General features: G+C 41.1%; 1 protein-coding gene across 2 annotated transcripts in view; it reads right to left on the bottom strand.

The window, feature by feature from the left end:
• Positions 1-17959, bottom strand: part of DCAF5 (DDB1 and CUL4 associated factor 5) — a 94415-nt gene that overhangs the window by 5418 nt on the left and 71038 nt on the right. For both annotated transcript variants that reach the window (XM_006056162.4, XM_006056160.4), the window contains exon 8: positions 4894-5021. In XM_006056162.4, the coding sequence (XP_006056224.1) occupies positions 4894-5021 (128 nt within the window). The remainder of the gene's footprint in view (positions 1-4893; positions 5022-17959) is intronic.

The raw sequence follows: 17959 nt of genomic DNA, 5'->3' as shown, positions 1-17959 counted from the left end.
ATTAGCTTCACCTGACTCTACCAGACTGGTCCTGAGCAGCACAGAGAAGCTCGGTTATATCAGCTGGTAGTTATGGCAACTCAGATGAAATTCCAGGTGATTTTCTTACCTTAACAGGCTCCTGTCTATCTTTAGATGGCACCCAACCCAGAAAGTAGTGGCTTCTCATTCCCTATCCTCTATCAAGCCAATGGCTTTGCTTCCCCAAAGTTATCCAAGGACAAATTCGCCTTCCTGTGAGCATACTCCTGAGGCCTGCTCCCTCTATGCTTTACTTTGATCTCCCAGGAGGCAGCATCTCTCAGGAGGATCCCCAGTTCAAGAGGGGCTGAAGAAACCTTCTAGGCTAGGTCTCTTCACCAATTCTCAATTCAGATTCATTCATTCCTCCTTCAACTTTGTCCCCTGCCCACAACTCCTCAGGTGTCCTCCCACCCCCAGCTTCACAATCTCACCCAGGGGAGGGTTAAGGCAGTGATTCTCAAACTTTGGTGTGAACGTGAATTACCTGAAGAATAATTAAAACGCTGACTCCTGAGCCCCACCCTCAGAGATTCTGATTCAGTAAGTCATGGGGAGGTTACCAGGGCTCTGCACTTTTAATAAGCACTTGAGGAGTGTGAAAGTGGAGGGACCAACTTTTAAGAAACACTGGAATATATTAATAGTTAGCATAAAGTAAGTTGCATAAAATAAAGGCTTTGTCTGAAGCAATTCTCAAATTCTTTGTGAGACTCAATGTTTGGGAAACATTTAGATCTGGTCTTTAGCAACAGGCTCAAGCTATAAATGACTATCTTTGCAAACAGATGTCTCTGGGAATAAAAGTTTGGTGGCTTAGGAAAAAAACTGAAAGGTTCAACAAGCAAAAACCCTTAGAAGGTTTCAGAGTTGTAGTCTATATGCTGGGCTAAATCTCACTCCCCCAGTTAAAAATGGAAAATGTTACTAACCATGTTATATAATATGAAGATAAATCCTTATGTACTTCTCAGAAACTAAGAATTTAACAAAAGAACAAAACGTTCATGGTGAGATGCTTGCTGGCCCAACTATCCAACAAGCCTGGGTTTAGTCTACTGCCCAGCCCCCTGCATCTTCACTTCAGGAATGAAAATCACAACACTGAAAGCTGGCATTTATATGCGCTCTGGAATGTATTAAGCTGAGGTGGACTTCATTCCTGAAGCCTGGAGTAATGGAACAAAATGCTGGATCAGAAGGCAAGAGGCTTGAGCGTGGGTTCCCACACAGCTCTCGTTTGCTCAGCTCCCCATCTAAACAGTGAAATTAGACGGGTCTCATGCAACCCGAAGATTCAGAGCAAAACAAAAGATCCATCCCAGACGGCCAGTCTCCAGTCCTCAAGGGACCTATAGCACAGAGCTGTGGGAGAGGCAGAACAGGTAGGGACCTGAGCCTCCTCACTCACATGGCCCAGAGCAAATGACTTCACCCTTGAAGGCTCTTTCCTTAGTTGTAGACATGAGAAGGATGAAATGATGCATCATATACCAAAGTACCAATAACTGTAGTGCTTCCTCCTTCATTTGGCAAACGAATACCTCAACTAGAGGTATAAGACTCATCCTCAAACAGACTTTTGAACACCAGAGGCACTGACCATCCCAATTATGTTAGTCCTCATCCTTAAAACATCAATTTCAAACATTTGTGAAATTATCTTTTTAATACTGAAAGTCAACAACTCAGAAGTGAAGCAATGAAAGCACAGCTCAGCTTCCTGTTGCATGTGAACTGTGGCTAGATATCCCTCCTCATGGGACAAGGTTCATGAGAAAAGGAGGAGGGATGTGCAGCTTTCTCTTGAAGCCCAGTGACAGTGACAAGTTTAGCTCAAGAGGCTGTTGAGCAAATAGATGCAGTTCAGTTCTTATTCAAAAATCATTGAAATGGACCACAATTTCAGTAACAAGTGTTCTGACCCACACAGGTGACCGTGACATGCTTGATGTAGCATCTCTAAACCCTCTTCTCTCTCTGTACGATTATACTAAATTCAGACATCTGGCCACCTACCAAGAAAAACGACACAGACAGAGACTTAAGTTGTTATTCCAGGAGTGCTTCACACTCTCTAATCTGGATTCCAAGACTCCCTGGGCCCACCTGTGGCCTACACCTTCCCAGCCTTACATCCAAGCCCTCCCCTTTCTGTGCTCTTCACTTTGGCCAAATGATCATTTCCTAAACAGGCCCTACACTTTGCTGCTTGTGAGCATTTACTCATGAGCATACTACCTGGAGTGCAGTAGGTGAACAATAAATATTTATTGATTCAGTAAAATAAATATCCAATCTCTCTCTTTAAAATGGCCTTCCCATCTTATTCCTTTTCTTTTGCAGACTTTTTTCCTCAAAATCTGGTTCAAGTATTACTTGAGATAGTTAAGTGTACTGAGATTACCCCAGATGGGGGGAAAAAAATCTCTGCCTCCCCACACAGCAATGTTTCTCTTATGTACTTTGCACTTTTCATTACTTTTAGTTCTTTTCTCTCCTACTGGGTCATCGATTCCTATGGGGACCTGCATTCCTCACAGGGCCTAGCGCGAATCACACACAGTAGGTATGGTTCACAAATACTGGGTGAATTGACAAATATTGGTCTTTGAGGAAAAAGAAAACGCCAGCAATTGTTCATCTTTCTCTCTCTTATGTTTAACTACAAAATAACCCTGGTTTTTTGCTAAGTGTGGGCATTCATAAGATCTGCCCTGACTCCTTTCCTCCAGGCTAGTAAGGCATCAGTAAAGGACAAGTCAGGGAGAAGGTGGAGCAAACAGAGACAGGTGGAGAGAGAGGCTGGCTGGATTAAAGCATGGTGGAATGATGCTCTTTGAGCCACTGACTCTCTCAGAAAAAACACAAGAAAGAAAGATTATTTTTTTAAGATTTTTTTTTTTTTAAAGCTGGACTATTTTTAAAGTCTTTATTGAATTTGTTACAGTACTGCTTCTGTTTTATATTTTAGTGTTTTGGCCATGAGGCAAGTGGGATCGTAGTTCCCCGACCAGGCATCAGACTGGCCCTCTCTGCATTGGAAGGTAAAATCTTAACCATTGGACTGCTAGATAAATACCTGAAAGTGACTTTTATTAAAATAGAAACTGTCAGGCACAGGTAACCTGTAAGGCACTCCTAGGTGTCATTCACTTGACAGATGGGAGACAGATTCAAAGAGCTGCCCAAGGGTACTAACTGTTACTGACTTAAGGTTTCCAGTGGCTAAACATGCCTCCTGGTGGGGTAGGGTTCAGACCCCACTGGAACCTGGAAGCAATGAGTTCTACAGTTTAGTCTGAATATTTTCACAGAGAAAATATTTTCTCCTTTAAGAACTTGGCTAGTCTCCAACCTCTGACCTCTTGGGTAAGGATTCCAACTGACTAAACAACGATCGGGGAGACTTAGCACAGAAGCATCCTAGGGTGTCAGCCAAGCAGGAATCTCTCTTCTAAAGGAGATGCTGAAGCAGAGCTCCCTGATAAAGAGAATGATGTCAACAGGACTACGGAGGACATGCTACTATGCCAACCTGTGAGTCACACGCTAAAGGAAAAGGGAAAGCAACGCAAGGGACAGGGCGGCTCAGTGACCACCAAGTGAAGGACTGCTGAGAGGAACAAATACAGCGGGAGCGCCAGGCCACCTGCTGCCTTCCCACCCGCACGGGAAGGGCGGCCGGACACCAAGGAGAGCAAAGAATGGGGCCCTGTGCTGGCCTTACCACTGCTAGCTATATAATTAACCCCAAACAGTAAATTTATAATTTACATCTCATCCTCTGCGAAAAGAAAAAGTCTATAAAAACAATCTAAGTCTAGGTCTAGCCCTGTTTATTTATGGGTAAATAAATGTATGCAATCATGAAAGTCAGCCCTGATCAACAATAAAACCTAAATAAAAGGAGTTGGAATAATGACAAATAAAAATACTGACCCATACTCCAACATTACATTTCTGATAGTTTCCTCTGCCTCAGACATAAGTTGGATAGTTTTTAAAAAAAGAACAAAAGAAAATGAAAACTATCCATTTGTTACAAATCAATCTTCACATTTCCCCTGAAATCTCCCTCAAGTTTTCAATTGTTATTTTGGGGGAAAGTGAGGAGTTTTATGTTTTGCTGGGGGGAAGAGGGAGGAGATATCACCTATCTTTACTTAAAAGTCAAGTCATCACAGGGTGGGTCCTCAGGAATTCATCATTTGCCTTGAGCCCTCATTTTCTCAGCTGTGGAGAAGGGTTACTAGCAGTACACTGGAATGTGAGTGATGGGCAGTGGGCCATCCTTCCGTGGACACAGGCCAGGCTGGGTCTCTCATTTACAAGCTCTAAAAATATCCCTTGGCAGGGTTACGTTCATTCAGTCAATGCGCAACTGATGCAAGTGTTCATCCTCAATCACAACCACATCAAGTGGTTTTTGATATGTCCTGAGACAAGTTAGCTATGGTTCTGGAAGTCACTTGTTGTATCTGTGCCATATGAGGACAGCAATTAATGCAAAGTGCACAACCAGTAACTGAGGGGATGGTAGCTTCTTTATCTCCAGATGGGGTTTGGAAAGCAGAATTCATCAGACTCCAGATCAAATGCCATTGGAAATGCAGCAGCATACAGGTAGTATCTGGTTTCAAAGCCTCGTGACTAATTTTTAAGAAAAGAGTCCCTCCTGAAAGGAGGGTTTAAAAACCGCTCTATTTATTATAACATAAATTTTTCCATATTTTGTAATATGTCAAAATAATTGAGAATTCTGATAGACCTTTAGTTATGTTTAGCTATGACGTGCTACATAGTTTTGTTTTTTCCATTTATAAACTTGCAGTGATTTCTCTAAAAGGACAAAAGGGGAATGTGCCTCACCTTGATAATCTTTTCTACACCAGAAGAGCAGATCATGTAGGTGTGGGGGTTAAATCGGACCTGGTTAACAATAGACCGATGCCCTTTCAGCACCATGAAGGCTCCGTTGACCACCCTACCAATGCCACCTGGGAAGACAGAAGGAAACAAAAATCAAATGATGAAACAGATGGAAGTAAACAGGCTCCAGTAATAGCAAACAAACAGCTCTGAACCAGAGTCGAAATTTTTTACTAACTGATCACCAGCAGAATGCCTAATCTTACAGATAAAGTTGCTATGGAAAGAAGGAAGATGAAATCTCTCTCAGCATATGTGCTCTTACCCAGAGCCTTTATTTAGCCTTTAAGCATTGCCCACACCCACCCACTGCAATTCCATTGTCAATGAAGCCACAGCCACTTAAAACATTTCTCAAGTTTTTGATCCTTAGGATAGAATCCCAGTGTTACCTTAGAAAAGGCCAGTCATAAGCAAAATGAGACTGATCTGCTTGGGAACAGTTAGGCAGCTAAGTCAGGGACATGCAGAACCAGAAGCATATAATTACTTAAGTGTACCCAAAACATCACTGATCCAGTTGCCCTCAATTTCTATGATGAAAGTAGCACACAAAACATACAAAAAACCTCTGGGAAAATAACGGAGAAAATTCTGTCTTCACTCTGATAGGGAGAACTAAGGATAAAGCAAGGAGATACGGGTCACTTTCACAGTAAGCAGAGTCCAAGTATGGAAAATTACAGAGGGTGGGCCTTGAAGACATCATGTATGGAGGCTGCTGATAGAAAGCAGTATCTTATGGACCATCCTGTAGGTATCTTATGGACCATCCTGTAGGCTTTCTTTTTCCATGATGAGAAAAATACCAGAGGCCCAGAACTTATAACACAGATGAAAATGTCATCATTTATGAACTTGGGATAATCTTAAAGGTTCAACTTCATTGGTAAGGGCATCACATTCCCACAGGACACAGGCACCCAAGTCTTGAAAAAGCTCACTTTTAAGCAGCCATCAACAGCTCAGTACACACAGGCTGACATGCGCTCCTGGTCAACTGGCAAAATGTGACGCATACTGCTGCTGCTGCTGCTGCTAAGTCGCTTCAGTCGTGTCCGACTCTGTGCAACCCCATAGACGGCAGCCCACCAGGCTCCCCCGTCCCTGGGATTCCCCAGGCAAGAACACTGGAGTGGGTTGCCATTGCCTTCTCCATTGTGTGAAAGTGAAAAGTGAAAGTGAAGTCGCTCGGTCGTGTCCGACTCTTCACGACCCCATGGACTGCAGCCTACCAGGCTCCTCCATCCATGGGATTTTCTAGCCAAGAGTACTGGGAGTGGGGTGCCATTGCCTTCTCCGGTGATGCATACAGACACAGACAAATGAGTGCTCATTTATTTAAGCAGGGAGAGCCTTCGCAGACCCTGGCAGGAGTGCGGCATCGCTGGGGCACAAAGTGCCATTGGCACCACCTTGGCTCCACGTGCTCCACCCCAGGGCCAACTTCACTCAGTTCAAACATTCGTGCCAAACATTTCTCATCTCACTATCTGCAAAGAAAATGGCTAGAACAATATCCCTCTTCCAGGGATAATCCGGTTCTGCAGAAGGTGTCTTCTGCTTTTGGCCTCCTGACACAATTCCTCTTTCACCTGTCCTGCCTCATGAGAGATATTCCTCTCTACTGACATGTATATAACGTATCTTTTTTTTTTTTTGCAACAGCAAGAGGTTGGAGACTGCACTGATTTACTTCTGAGTGGTGTCAACTTGGCTAGCACCAGGTGCTTACTCTACTTACCGAGTGACAAAAATGTTCTTTCCCTAAATTTTGCCCCATGTCTGACATTATTAATATCTGAATAACCCAGGATGGACACTACACTTATAGCTATTCGTATTTCAGCCCAACATCATCACATTTGCTAATAAACCATAAAAGAGAAGAAAGTAACTGGGACATAGGTGTGTTTTTATGGAGACAAAAGAGTCAGGAAAGGTTTAAGCACCCAGGTAGGCTGCCATGACAGGAACACTGAGGCATCCTGAGTGTACTAGGTTCCTAAGGTGGAGAGGGAGGAGGGGAAGGTAATCTGAGCCTAGTCAAAACAAAAAGAAACTTGAGAGAACTAAGAGGGATCCATGGGAATCTAAAACAGTTGTCTCAACACACCCCCAAAGAGTTCCTTTGGGTCTGTTTCTTTTCTATAAATGGTTGATTCAATAAGCAGCAATCCGGCTCATGCATTTCTTCTCAATCCTACGTTTCAACAGCCCACTCCTATCCATACCTCCACTGGGGTGGTCACTAGCAAAGAAACTTAGGCTTGAACCTAGTACCAATATCGTTGAATTCTTCTGCTTCTAAGAAAAAGAATTTAAGTGACTCAGAGAATTTCACGGACTTCTTCCAACTAGCTTGGCAGAGCCAGAATTTGAACCAGAGTCTGTTTGGTTTTAATGCCTAATATCCTTTCCATTGTATAAGTGGCCTTTAAGAGATGAAAAGGTTTGAATAGGGATAGAATCAGAAGGTCATAACCAATTTCTAAATCCTTCTGGCAGTCATCATATAAGTTGGTTTTCATTTTAAGTCCTAAATTTAATAGCGGGTGGGGTGCTTCCCAGGTGGTGCTAGAGGTAAACAATCCACCTGCCAATGCAGGAGACGCAACAGAGGCGGGTTTGATCCCTGGGTTAGGAAGATCCCCTGGAGGAGAAAACGGCAACCCACTCATGTATTCTTGCCTGGAAAGTCCCATGGACCAGAGGAGCCTGATGGGCTACAGTCTATGGGGTTGCAAAGAGTTGGACATGACTGAGTAACTGAGCACATGCAGAAGCGGGTAAGGAGAAGATTCTATCCAATGGTATCCTGAGTGCAAGGTCTATAGTATCAGCACAGGACATTTCATTCCATTGCCAACACCAAACAGTTTATGAAGTAGAACTGGATCTCATGCACACCTAGAACCTGGAGTGCAACACCTGAACTAAAGCAGGTAACCACTGTTGAATGGACAATGTTTCAGGAGAGGGCAATTCTAGAATAAGTACCACTAAAGGAGGACTTCGGTGAGATAGAAGGTCGCATGTCTTAAAAAAACAGCTACCACAGAACCAAGGTTTATTAACTAAACCAATCTTTCTGTCAAAGATGACTTACAATACAATTACACTAACTTTCAGATCTAAAGAATAATTGAAGGGTATCAGCGCTTGAAAAATTCAGACCACGGAAAATCTGTTTCTACTGCTCTTTCACACGCTGTGACCTCATTTGGTTTCTCTTCTTGGCAGTAATTTTAATACAAGATAGTTTCTCCTTCCTACCCAAGAAACCTGAAAAAGAGGAGGACGTCAATAAAGCCAAGAGACTAAAAGTGGAACAGGTACAGAAAGAATTACTGCTGCCATCTGTATAAAGTAATCCAGGCTATACACAGAATCACAGCAATGAATAGGCTTCAGAGAGGTTCTCTATAGTCCCTTTCCAGTTTTCAGGTTTCAAGTGATTGAAAACAGCTGCTACTGTACAATTTGCATAGAATGAGTTTAGAGAAGAAATTTTTATCAGTTCTGGAGATGTGTATAAATCAGATAGATTCCTTGAGTCTCAAATGACTAATGTCAAGACGCCAATACCAGTAAGAACTTGGGTTCTCCTCTCCAAGCAGAGCCTGCCCATCAACAGCAAAATCAAGCTTAAAAAACTTAGGCAGGGAATATTTTTGACAAAAACTACATAACCTACATAATCTCCCTTTAGGGTCATCACTCATCTGTGGGTAAGAGGCCTGGTAAGGATCAACTCCACCCCATGGTTACTATTTTATTACTAATAATGGTACCAATAAATAAAACAGTACATACTCAAGAATAAGATCCCTGGCCATTTTTGAGTTGTCATTTGTTTATAAAGTTCTGTACAAACCAATGGTCATTTCTCTGAACCATCTGCTCTGGCTAGCTCAGCCAAACATGCTGGTACCATTTTGTAGGTTTCTTTTTAAGCTGAGGTCAAAGTTTCCATATATCCATCTTTCCTTTGTTTCAGAAGGGATACTAGGGAGGTGGGGAATGTTATATTTTATCTGTTCTACTTCTCTATTCTACTGCAAGACCTCAGAAAAGAAAATGAGTCAGAGGGCCATCTCATAAGACCCCAGCATTAGTGATTCACTCACTATCCTGAGATTCTAGGAAACACAAGACACTCAGAAAAAACACCTTGTTCAGAACCCTGATAAAGACCTTTCTAAAATGCCATGGCCAAATGTTCGCACAGAGAAGAGAAAGGACTAAGCCAACATGTGTTCACTTCTCTCTTTTCTTAACTATGCTCTCTCTTTTCATAAGATTCAGCCAGAGATTTGTCCCCTCAAGCCTCTCAAGAGGGTCAGGACACCACTACCACTTCTTGCCAACTTCAATTACTTCTGTTTCTTGTCAATTTCATTCATTTTCAACAAAGTCCTCCAAGAATGAGGATGTTTTCAACTCAAAAGCTAAAAGCACCCTGGTCAGGATTTCTAGATGCTTTGGTTCAAACAGAAACTTATCCACTGTGCTAGGGCGTGATCCTCAGCAGCACTTGGGACTGACTACAGAACAGGACACTGAAATATTTTGTTCTGAAATAAACTCTGAATCAAACTGGGTAAAATGGCAGTATTAATTTTCTTGTTACAGTCTTTGGATTTTCCACTCCTTCCTAATAGTCCATTAATTAGTGGGTAGGACAAACACCTTTGTGAGAATGGGAAGGAGAAACAATGGACAACACAGAGATTAAGGAGGGGGAGTCTGAAAGCAAGAGTGAGGAACCAGGAACAGGGACTAGATGACTGGAAGGGTCTGTTGGAAGATAAGAAATTAGGACAGCAGGAGATAGATTTGTGTTTCAAAAAAATAGAGCACTGGGTCCTCATGAAGAGGGTAAACATCCTTGATCTTCCAGGATTTCTATGTTGACATGTCCAAGGATAATAAGAGCTGGGCATATAAGGACTTAACAAATGATTGTTAAATTGAAATTAGTGGAGAACACTGTTAAGAGCAGTGCTTTCCAGGTGGCTCAGTAGTTAATAGAATCTGCCTGCCAATGCAGGAGACACAGGAGATGAAGGTTCAATCCCTGGGTTGGGAAGATTCCCTGGAGTAGGAAACAGCAAGCTATTCCAGTATTTTTACCTGGAAAATTCCATGGACAGAGAAGCCTGGCAGGCTACAGTCCACGGGGATCACAAAGAGTTGGACAGGACTTAGCACTCACGTGTGTACTGTTAAAGAGTGGTATTTTTAAAAACTTCATACTCAAGTTAAAAAAACACAGATTATGGTACAGGAAATGCTTTCAGCACTTCATGGGAGGACTTCATCTGGCAGCTCTAGATTAGGGTAGGAAACGGACGGCTGCAGAACACACGGATGGGGCAAGGTGGCCAGCGAGGACGTAAACAAGTGGCACCATGTTACAGAGAAAGAAGCTGGAAAATCGGGTAACAATGGTTATCTCAATGATGCAACTGACTTCAAAACTCTGTAATTACCTAGTCCTCCCCTAAGCAATAAGACTTGGCTTGGTGTTTTTCACCAAAGAATCCAATGGTTAATTCAGTTTTCATCCTACTCATCTCATCTGACTTATTGGCAAGATTCAGCAGAGCTGCCTCCTCATGTGATGTTTTTTCCACTGTATTCCTAGGCTTATCCTCTTATGGTTTTCCTGCTACTTCACTGGTCACTCCTTTTTTTTTCTTTTAAATTTTTTACTGAAGGATAATTGCTTTACAGAATTTTGTTGTTTTCTGTCAAACCTCAACATGATGGTCACTCCTTTTTGATTTCCTTTTTGGCTCTTCTCCCTGGCTTCTTAACATTAGACTGCCTTAGGGTTCAGTCTTTGGTCCCCTTCTCTTTAACTAATTATACTCACTTCACCCACTGCTGACCTCATATAGTCTGTGGCTTCAGACTACCAATGTCGTACCAAAACTTCAGACACTATCTACGTGCTGATACCAAAACTCAAAATGTTACCTCTGGTCCAGGTCTTCCTTGAACTCCATACCTCTATATCCAAACTGTTTACTCAGCATCTCTAGAGACATCTCAAACTCTACCTGCTCACCTTTTCTCCCAATCTAATGTATCAGAAATTCTGATGGCTTTACTTTCAAAACCTATCTAGACTCCAACCCCTATTACCTTGGTTCAAACCACCATCACTTACTCACCTGTATTATGAGAGAATCCTGTTGGTTCTCCTCATTTCTATTGCTGGCAGTCCCACTCCCATCATTTACCCTCAAAACTCAGTAACCAGAGTGATGCTGTTAAAACATGTCAGATGAAGTCACTCTTCTGCTCAAAATTTTCCAATGGCTCCCACTTCACTTATAGGAAGAGCCTACATGACTGGACACCCCTATATCCCACTTACCTCTATGACTGAGCTCTATTCTTCTCCCCTCTCTCATTCCGCTTCAGCACATTGATTTCCGTGCCATCTCTCAAACATAACAGACACACTCTCACTTCAAAACCTTCATGCTGGTTTTACCTGAAATTCTCTTACCCTGGATATCTGCAATGCTCCCGCACCATCATGAGGTTTTATTCAGATGTGACCTTTTCAATGAGGACTATACTGAATATCCTATTTAAAATGACATTTCCCTGATTCCCTTCCCCACACTACTTCCTATCTCCCTCATTCTGTTCTAATTTTTCCTTTTCCAAAGCACTTCTAACCTTTTATACACACTACATAATTTATTGTATCTATTGTTCATTGTCTGTTTCCCCAACTAGAATGTAAGCTCCATTCTAGCAGGGCTGTTTTGTTCTTCTGCTGTACCCTAAGTTTCTAAAACAGTGTCTATGTAGCACATGATAAGTTTTCAACAAGTATTTGATGAATGAATGAAAAGGCATGTATATTAGACTTTGGAATATAAGAATGCAGGAAAAGAACCTAATCTCCACTAGTGGGCTTCAACATCCAACATGTGGATTATCGAAGTGTTTCTCTCCATCTTCCTGATGTCAATTTTGGGTGTTTCTTTTATAGCATTTTTGACTACAGTAGGAGTAGAGAAATAAAGAAGCTAAGATTCTACCTATCCTTCATGATCCTTTGAAACACTAATTCCATAAAAACTTGACTGATTCCCCAAATCTGTTCAAGCTCTCCTTAATTATCTTTTTTATAGGCCTTGGAACCCATTTTAAAATTTAGCATGCGTGTGCATGCACACACACACATACATACATATATACCCTTTTCTCATCTCTCTTGGAGTAGAAGTTCTTGGAGGGCAAGAAAGTGTTTATCTTTCAATCACCCATAGGATTTGTATAACATTTTATCTAAGAGTACTCAATAAGTGAACAAATTAAAGTAAATCTCATTATTTTCTCTGGAACAAGGCTTGAAGGAGAAGGCTAAAGCTATTATCTACTAAAATGAGGTGTGGTAAGTCCTGTTCAAGCAGTTAATCTATTTCATTCCTGACTCTACCAGCAGAAATTAAGAAGGGGAGGGGCAAGAGACCACTACTTTTTCTCACTATATCTAAAAAAGAGTTGTCCAAACAATCTCTTAGTAATTCCAAAAGGTCTGCATGAACATTCCCAGGGCTCCAAGTTTCCAACCATAAAGAGAAATACAATCAGGGTAGTGACAATACAGAGAGAGCAGGGACTGCTTCCTGGGGATCATGTAACCACTTAAGAGCTAAGAAAAGCCAGATGGGGATAGTCAGTGCTGTCAGTAAAGCTCAAAGAGGCCCACAGACAGCAACACTTAATTGTACAAAAAAGTCAATTACACTAAATTCTTCTTTCATCATCTGTATTTCACATGTGTTTGCAACCAACTACTTGTGAACAATTAAGAACAGTTGTTCCTCCAATTACTTGGGAAAAAGCAGATGCCCAGGTCTGACTCCCTGAGAGTAAATGCGTCTCTGAGAGTAATGAGAGGAGAGACAGAGTATGCACACACAGGCAGGCTCATGGAGATGCACCGACAGCTGTTTCCAGCCTCCCTCCTCAGCCTGCTGGCAGGGGGGGGTGGCTGCAGTTGAAGAGCTGTATGCTTCCCCCTCCATTCAAGGAAAAATCTGTCATAGGACTTTCCCCTCTTAAACTATCAATGAGTCAAGAGCAGCCTTCATGCAAGAAAAATGTAACTGACCATTCAGGAGGGTACCAGATAAGGCCCAAGTCTTGGTCTCTAAGGAGTTTTTCAGAGGAAAGTTAAAAAGGAGAAAGCTTTTAAAATGAGAAATAGGCAAAACCAATACAATATTGTACAGTAAAAAAAATAATAAATAAAAAATTTTAAATAAATAAATAAATAAAATGAAAAATAGCAGCACTTATTTATTATAAATAGCAAATCAGTAGCTACTGAGTACACTTAAAATATCTCTAAGAACCTAGGTATTATTATTACTGTTGTTATTGTTTACATTGTTAATATTCTTATCTTACAGATGAAGAAAGTTTTGGCAAGATTAAACAATTTTTCCAAAGCCTCCAACTAGAAGATGAATGTATCAGAAATTTTAAGCCCAGGCCTACCAACTCTATTACACTGTGCTTCTTTCCACAAATAGTACGGTCTTAGAGTAGAGGCATATCTGAGGGGAAGCAACTCAATCAGTGAAAACCCTAAAGCCCTTTCCAACAAGAATTAGGAAAAAGGGAAGGAGAAGGTCATATGAATATTTTCTAGAGACACCCACCTCTACCACATGTTATCAAATCCTCCATTACTTCTATTACCTAAGTTACTAGGGAGCAAATACTTTGGAAACTATGGATCTATGAGCACTGATCTTATCCATAGCAGTAACGATGTCTTCCATTTGAACACATCTAGTTTTCAGAAAGCCTTCAAGACTGTTAAATCATTCCATGATATGAGATGGTAGGGTGAGGGGTGGGGGTAGCAATTTTACAGAAGAAATTGAGACCCACAATTGCTGTTACATAACCTGCCTAGAATCACTCAATCAGTTATTGGAAGTACTGGACTTGAATCCAGGTATGATTTTAAGCCTAATGCTCCTTCCTATACACCATGCTGACTCTATACATAACTGTCAGTCTGTTTATCTTCAGAACTGTCACATAAAAACAGATGCTCTTCCTACATACTTCAGAGGTGTAAAACATATTCTGATGGGTTGTTTTTTCTTTGCCACAGTGAAATTCCCAGTTCTATTCCTTCCTCTGATTTTTAAACAGGTTTTTAGAAATGAGTTGTTATTTGAAATCACTTGAAAAAATTGAGCCTAATTTTCCAGGTAGGAAGTTTTATCCTGAGTATTAGGTCTTACATCTTGAAATTATTTCCTCAACCTACTAGCAAGCCCTATGTGAATTATTTAGCCAACTGGCTAATTGTTTATATAATAATGGCAACCCCTGGTGGCTCAGAGGTTAAAGCGTCTGCCTGCAATACTGGAGACCGGGGTTCTATCCCTGGGTCGGGAAGATCCCCTGGGGAAGGAAATGGCAACCCACTCCAGTATTCTTGCCTAGAGAATCCCAGCCCTATGTGAATTACTTAGCCAACTGGCTAATTCTGTTTATATAATAATACTAAATTCTGTTTATATAATAAATAAATTTCATCTCTTTGGCATTTGTGTAACAAAACATTTCCCCAGTGATTGTCAGTCTTTCTGAACAGAAGCATAGAGAAGAAAAAGATGCCCTTGCTCTTGGCTCACACTTAGCACTGCTCTCCATCTAGTTCTCAGCATTTGGCATGCGCTGAGAAGCACACGGCAGGCATTCAATAAAAAATGTCGACTGCGTGTCATCTGATTATGCCATTAAGGCATATAACAGCAAGCCAACTTCCCCACATAGCCTGCCTCAGTATCTTACTCTGAAATGGCATGAACAGACAGCAACTCAGCCTCATTCCAGATCTGTTAAGTCAAAGAGGCAGTAGATTAGATTAGGAATTTCCTGACAGACTTTCCATCATCTAAGCATTCAAAGCTAAAACTTAAGGCCACTTTAAGCCCTTATATGTTATGTCTGGCTCACTGAACCTTGCTAAATGTTTCTTAAAACTACAAATGGCCAACAGTTAAAAATAGAGAAATTACATAGAAGAAATTTCTAATCACTGGAGTTGCTCTGGGGCAACAAGCATGCTATCATGGTGGGCAACCTAGCAGAGGGTTTCAGTTAAGATTCCTCAATAAAAGTGTACTTGAATATATGTTAAGTTATAACTCAAAAAAATTATTGTGGGGATGGGTATGTGAGCAGAAAATTCTACAGACCACTGATCTGGGCTAAATAAACTCCAGCATGTAAATGCCTTTGCTGGGATATCATGTTTTCATTTTTATTCATTTAATAAAATTTTACTTCTATTGTGATTTTTCTTTGACAAACGTTTATTCACTAGTTTTTTATTTTTTTTCATCAGGGAATAAAAAAGGGTACCAAAAATAGCATAAAAAGTATAAGTTAGGGTTTCCCTGGTGGCTCAGTGGTAAAGAATCCACCTGCCAGTGCAGGAGACAGAAGTTTGATCCCTGGTCTGGGAAGATCCCACATGCCACTGGGCAACTGAGCTCATGCGCCACAACTACTGAGCCCGTGCTCTAGAGCCCAGGAGTTGCAGCTACTGAAGCCCCTGTGCCTGGGGTCCCATGCTCTGCAATAAGAGAATCACTATAATGAGAAGCCCTTGCACCACAACTAGAGAGTAGGCCCCCCTCCCCCGGTCACCACAAATAGAGAAAAGCCCACACAGCAACAAAGACCCAGAACAGCCAAAAGTAAATAAAGGAAAATCATAAATCAAATAAAAATTTAAAAAGTATAGCTTAATGAAATTTCATAAGATGAATATATAACCAACACCCAGGTCAAGAAATGGAATTATTCTTGGCCATTTAGAGGCCTCTATGTGCCTCATTCCTATTACAGCCTCTTCCCTTCCCTAGAGAAATCATTATCCTGGGACTTCCTGGGTGGTCTAGTAGTTAGGAATCCACCTGCCAATGCAGGGGACACGGGTTTGATCCCATATGCCACAGAGCAACTAAGTGGGGCACCGCAACCACTGAAGCCTACACGGCTTAGAGTTCAGGCTCCACAGCAAGAGAAGCCACCACAATGAAGAGCAGCTCCCACCTGCCATAACTAGAAAAAGCCCACACTCAGCAAAGACCTAGGGCAGCCAAAAAAAAAACAAAAACAAAAACCCCACAAATACACCATTACCTTGACTTCTACATTAATCACTTTCTTGCTTTTTAAAACAATTTTTATTCATTTCAGTATGCATTCCTAAATACTTTTCATTTGGGGAGGGGGGCGGTGGGGACACCACACAGCTTGTGGGATCTTAGTTCCTCAACCAAGGATAAAACCTGGGCCTTTGGCAGTGAAAGCATGGAGTCCCTAAACCTCTGAACCGCCACTGAATTCCTCCAGGGAATTCCCTACTAAATAGTTTTGCTTTGGTTAATATATCTTTTGGATTTTTTATACGATAGGTTACCCCCTGTCCATCCTTTATCATCAGAATGTATCTGGTGAAGAACATAAGATCATTTCACCTACAGTTTCTGACAGTCTGGGTTTTGTGGATTGTATCCTCATAATGTAGTAGTAATACACTACACCCCTCAGTCCTCTGTGCTACTGCAAATTAAAGCTAGATCCTGAGGTCTGATCAGATTCAGAGTGGTTGTGCTTTGCAAGACTCTAGGCACCGCCATATTTCTCATCAGCATGCTCATGTCTAGCTGCCTTTCTTTTTGTAATGCAAATAACCAGTAGATGCTCAGTGTTTAGATGCATTAATTCATGAGGGCTGCTAAGTAATTATATTAAAACTCTGCAATTTTTTTAAAAATGTCTTTTATTTTACCTATATTTTTGAAAGATATTTTCCTCGTGTATAGAATTCAAGGTTGGCAGGTTTTAATTCTTTAAGCACTTCAGAGGTATCATTCTGTTACGGTCTGGCTCCCATCATTTGATCATCAATCTTACTGCTATTTATTTACAGGTAACTTGTCCATTTTCTCAGGCTGCTTTTAGGCTTTTTCTCATTATCTTTTGCTCTCAGTAGTTTGACTTATGATGTGCCTGGGTGTGTTGTATTTACTCTGCTTGTTTGAATCTGTATCGTTATATTTACTCTGAGTTTTTGAAACTGAAAATTGGCATATTTCATTTGTTCTGGAAACTTCCAGCTATTATTTCTTCATATATTACTTCTGCTTCACTTTCTCTTATCCTTCTGGGATTTCAATTTCATATGGGATATGTTCGATCATCTATGTCCCTCTTGTCTCTTACACTCTGGTTTCGCTCTTTCCATTCTCCATTCTCATTGTCCTTCAGTTCGAATGTCTTCTATTGACCTGTCTTCGATTCGCCAAACCTGTCCTTTCACAATTAAACCCAGCCAAAAAATTCTTAGTATTAGACATATTTTTCAGATTTAGAATGTCTACATGATTTTTTTCTAAGTAGATTCCAATTTTCTGTTGAAATTCTCCATCTTTTTATCCATATTGTCCATCTTTTCTAGTTTATCACATTTACAATATTTAAAGTTCCTGATTATTTGACTTCAATATCTAGATAATATTGTGGATTGGCTTCTTTTGATCCCTGACCACATTTTCCTGTTTCATAACTTTTTTATTGCATACTGGACACTGAGGATAAAGAACCACAGTGACTGTTATGGACTGAACTGTGTCTCTTGCAAATTCATATGTCGATGCCCCAACCCCTCAAAGTGACTATTTGGAGACAGAGGCTTTAAGGAGATAATTAAGGTTAAACAAATTACAAGGGTAGGACTCTAATCCAATAAGACTGGTGTTCTCATAAGAGGAGGAAGGGACATTAGCAATGAGACATTAGCAAGAAAAGGCCATGTGAGGGCACAAAGAGAGGACAGTCATCAGCAAGCCCAGGAGAGAGGTCTCGGGAGAAATCAAACTTGCCAGAACCTTGATCTTGGACATCCAGAACTGTGAGAAAATACATTTCTGAT

Source organism: Bubalus bubalis, chromosome 11, assembly GCF_019923935.1.
Source record: "Bubalus bubalis isolate 160015118507 breed Murrah chromosome 11, NDDB_SH_1, whole genome shotgun sequence".
In the NCBI taxonomy this organism is placed as follows: domain Eukaryota; kingdom Metazoa; phylum Chordata; class Mammalia; order Artiodactyla; family Bovidae; genus Bubalus; species Bubalus bubalis.
This window is presented reverse-complemented; position numbering and strand designations above follow the sequence as displayed.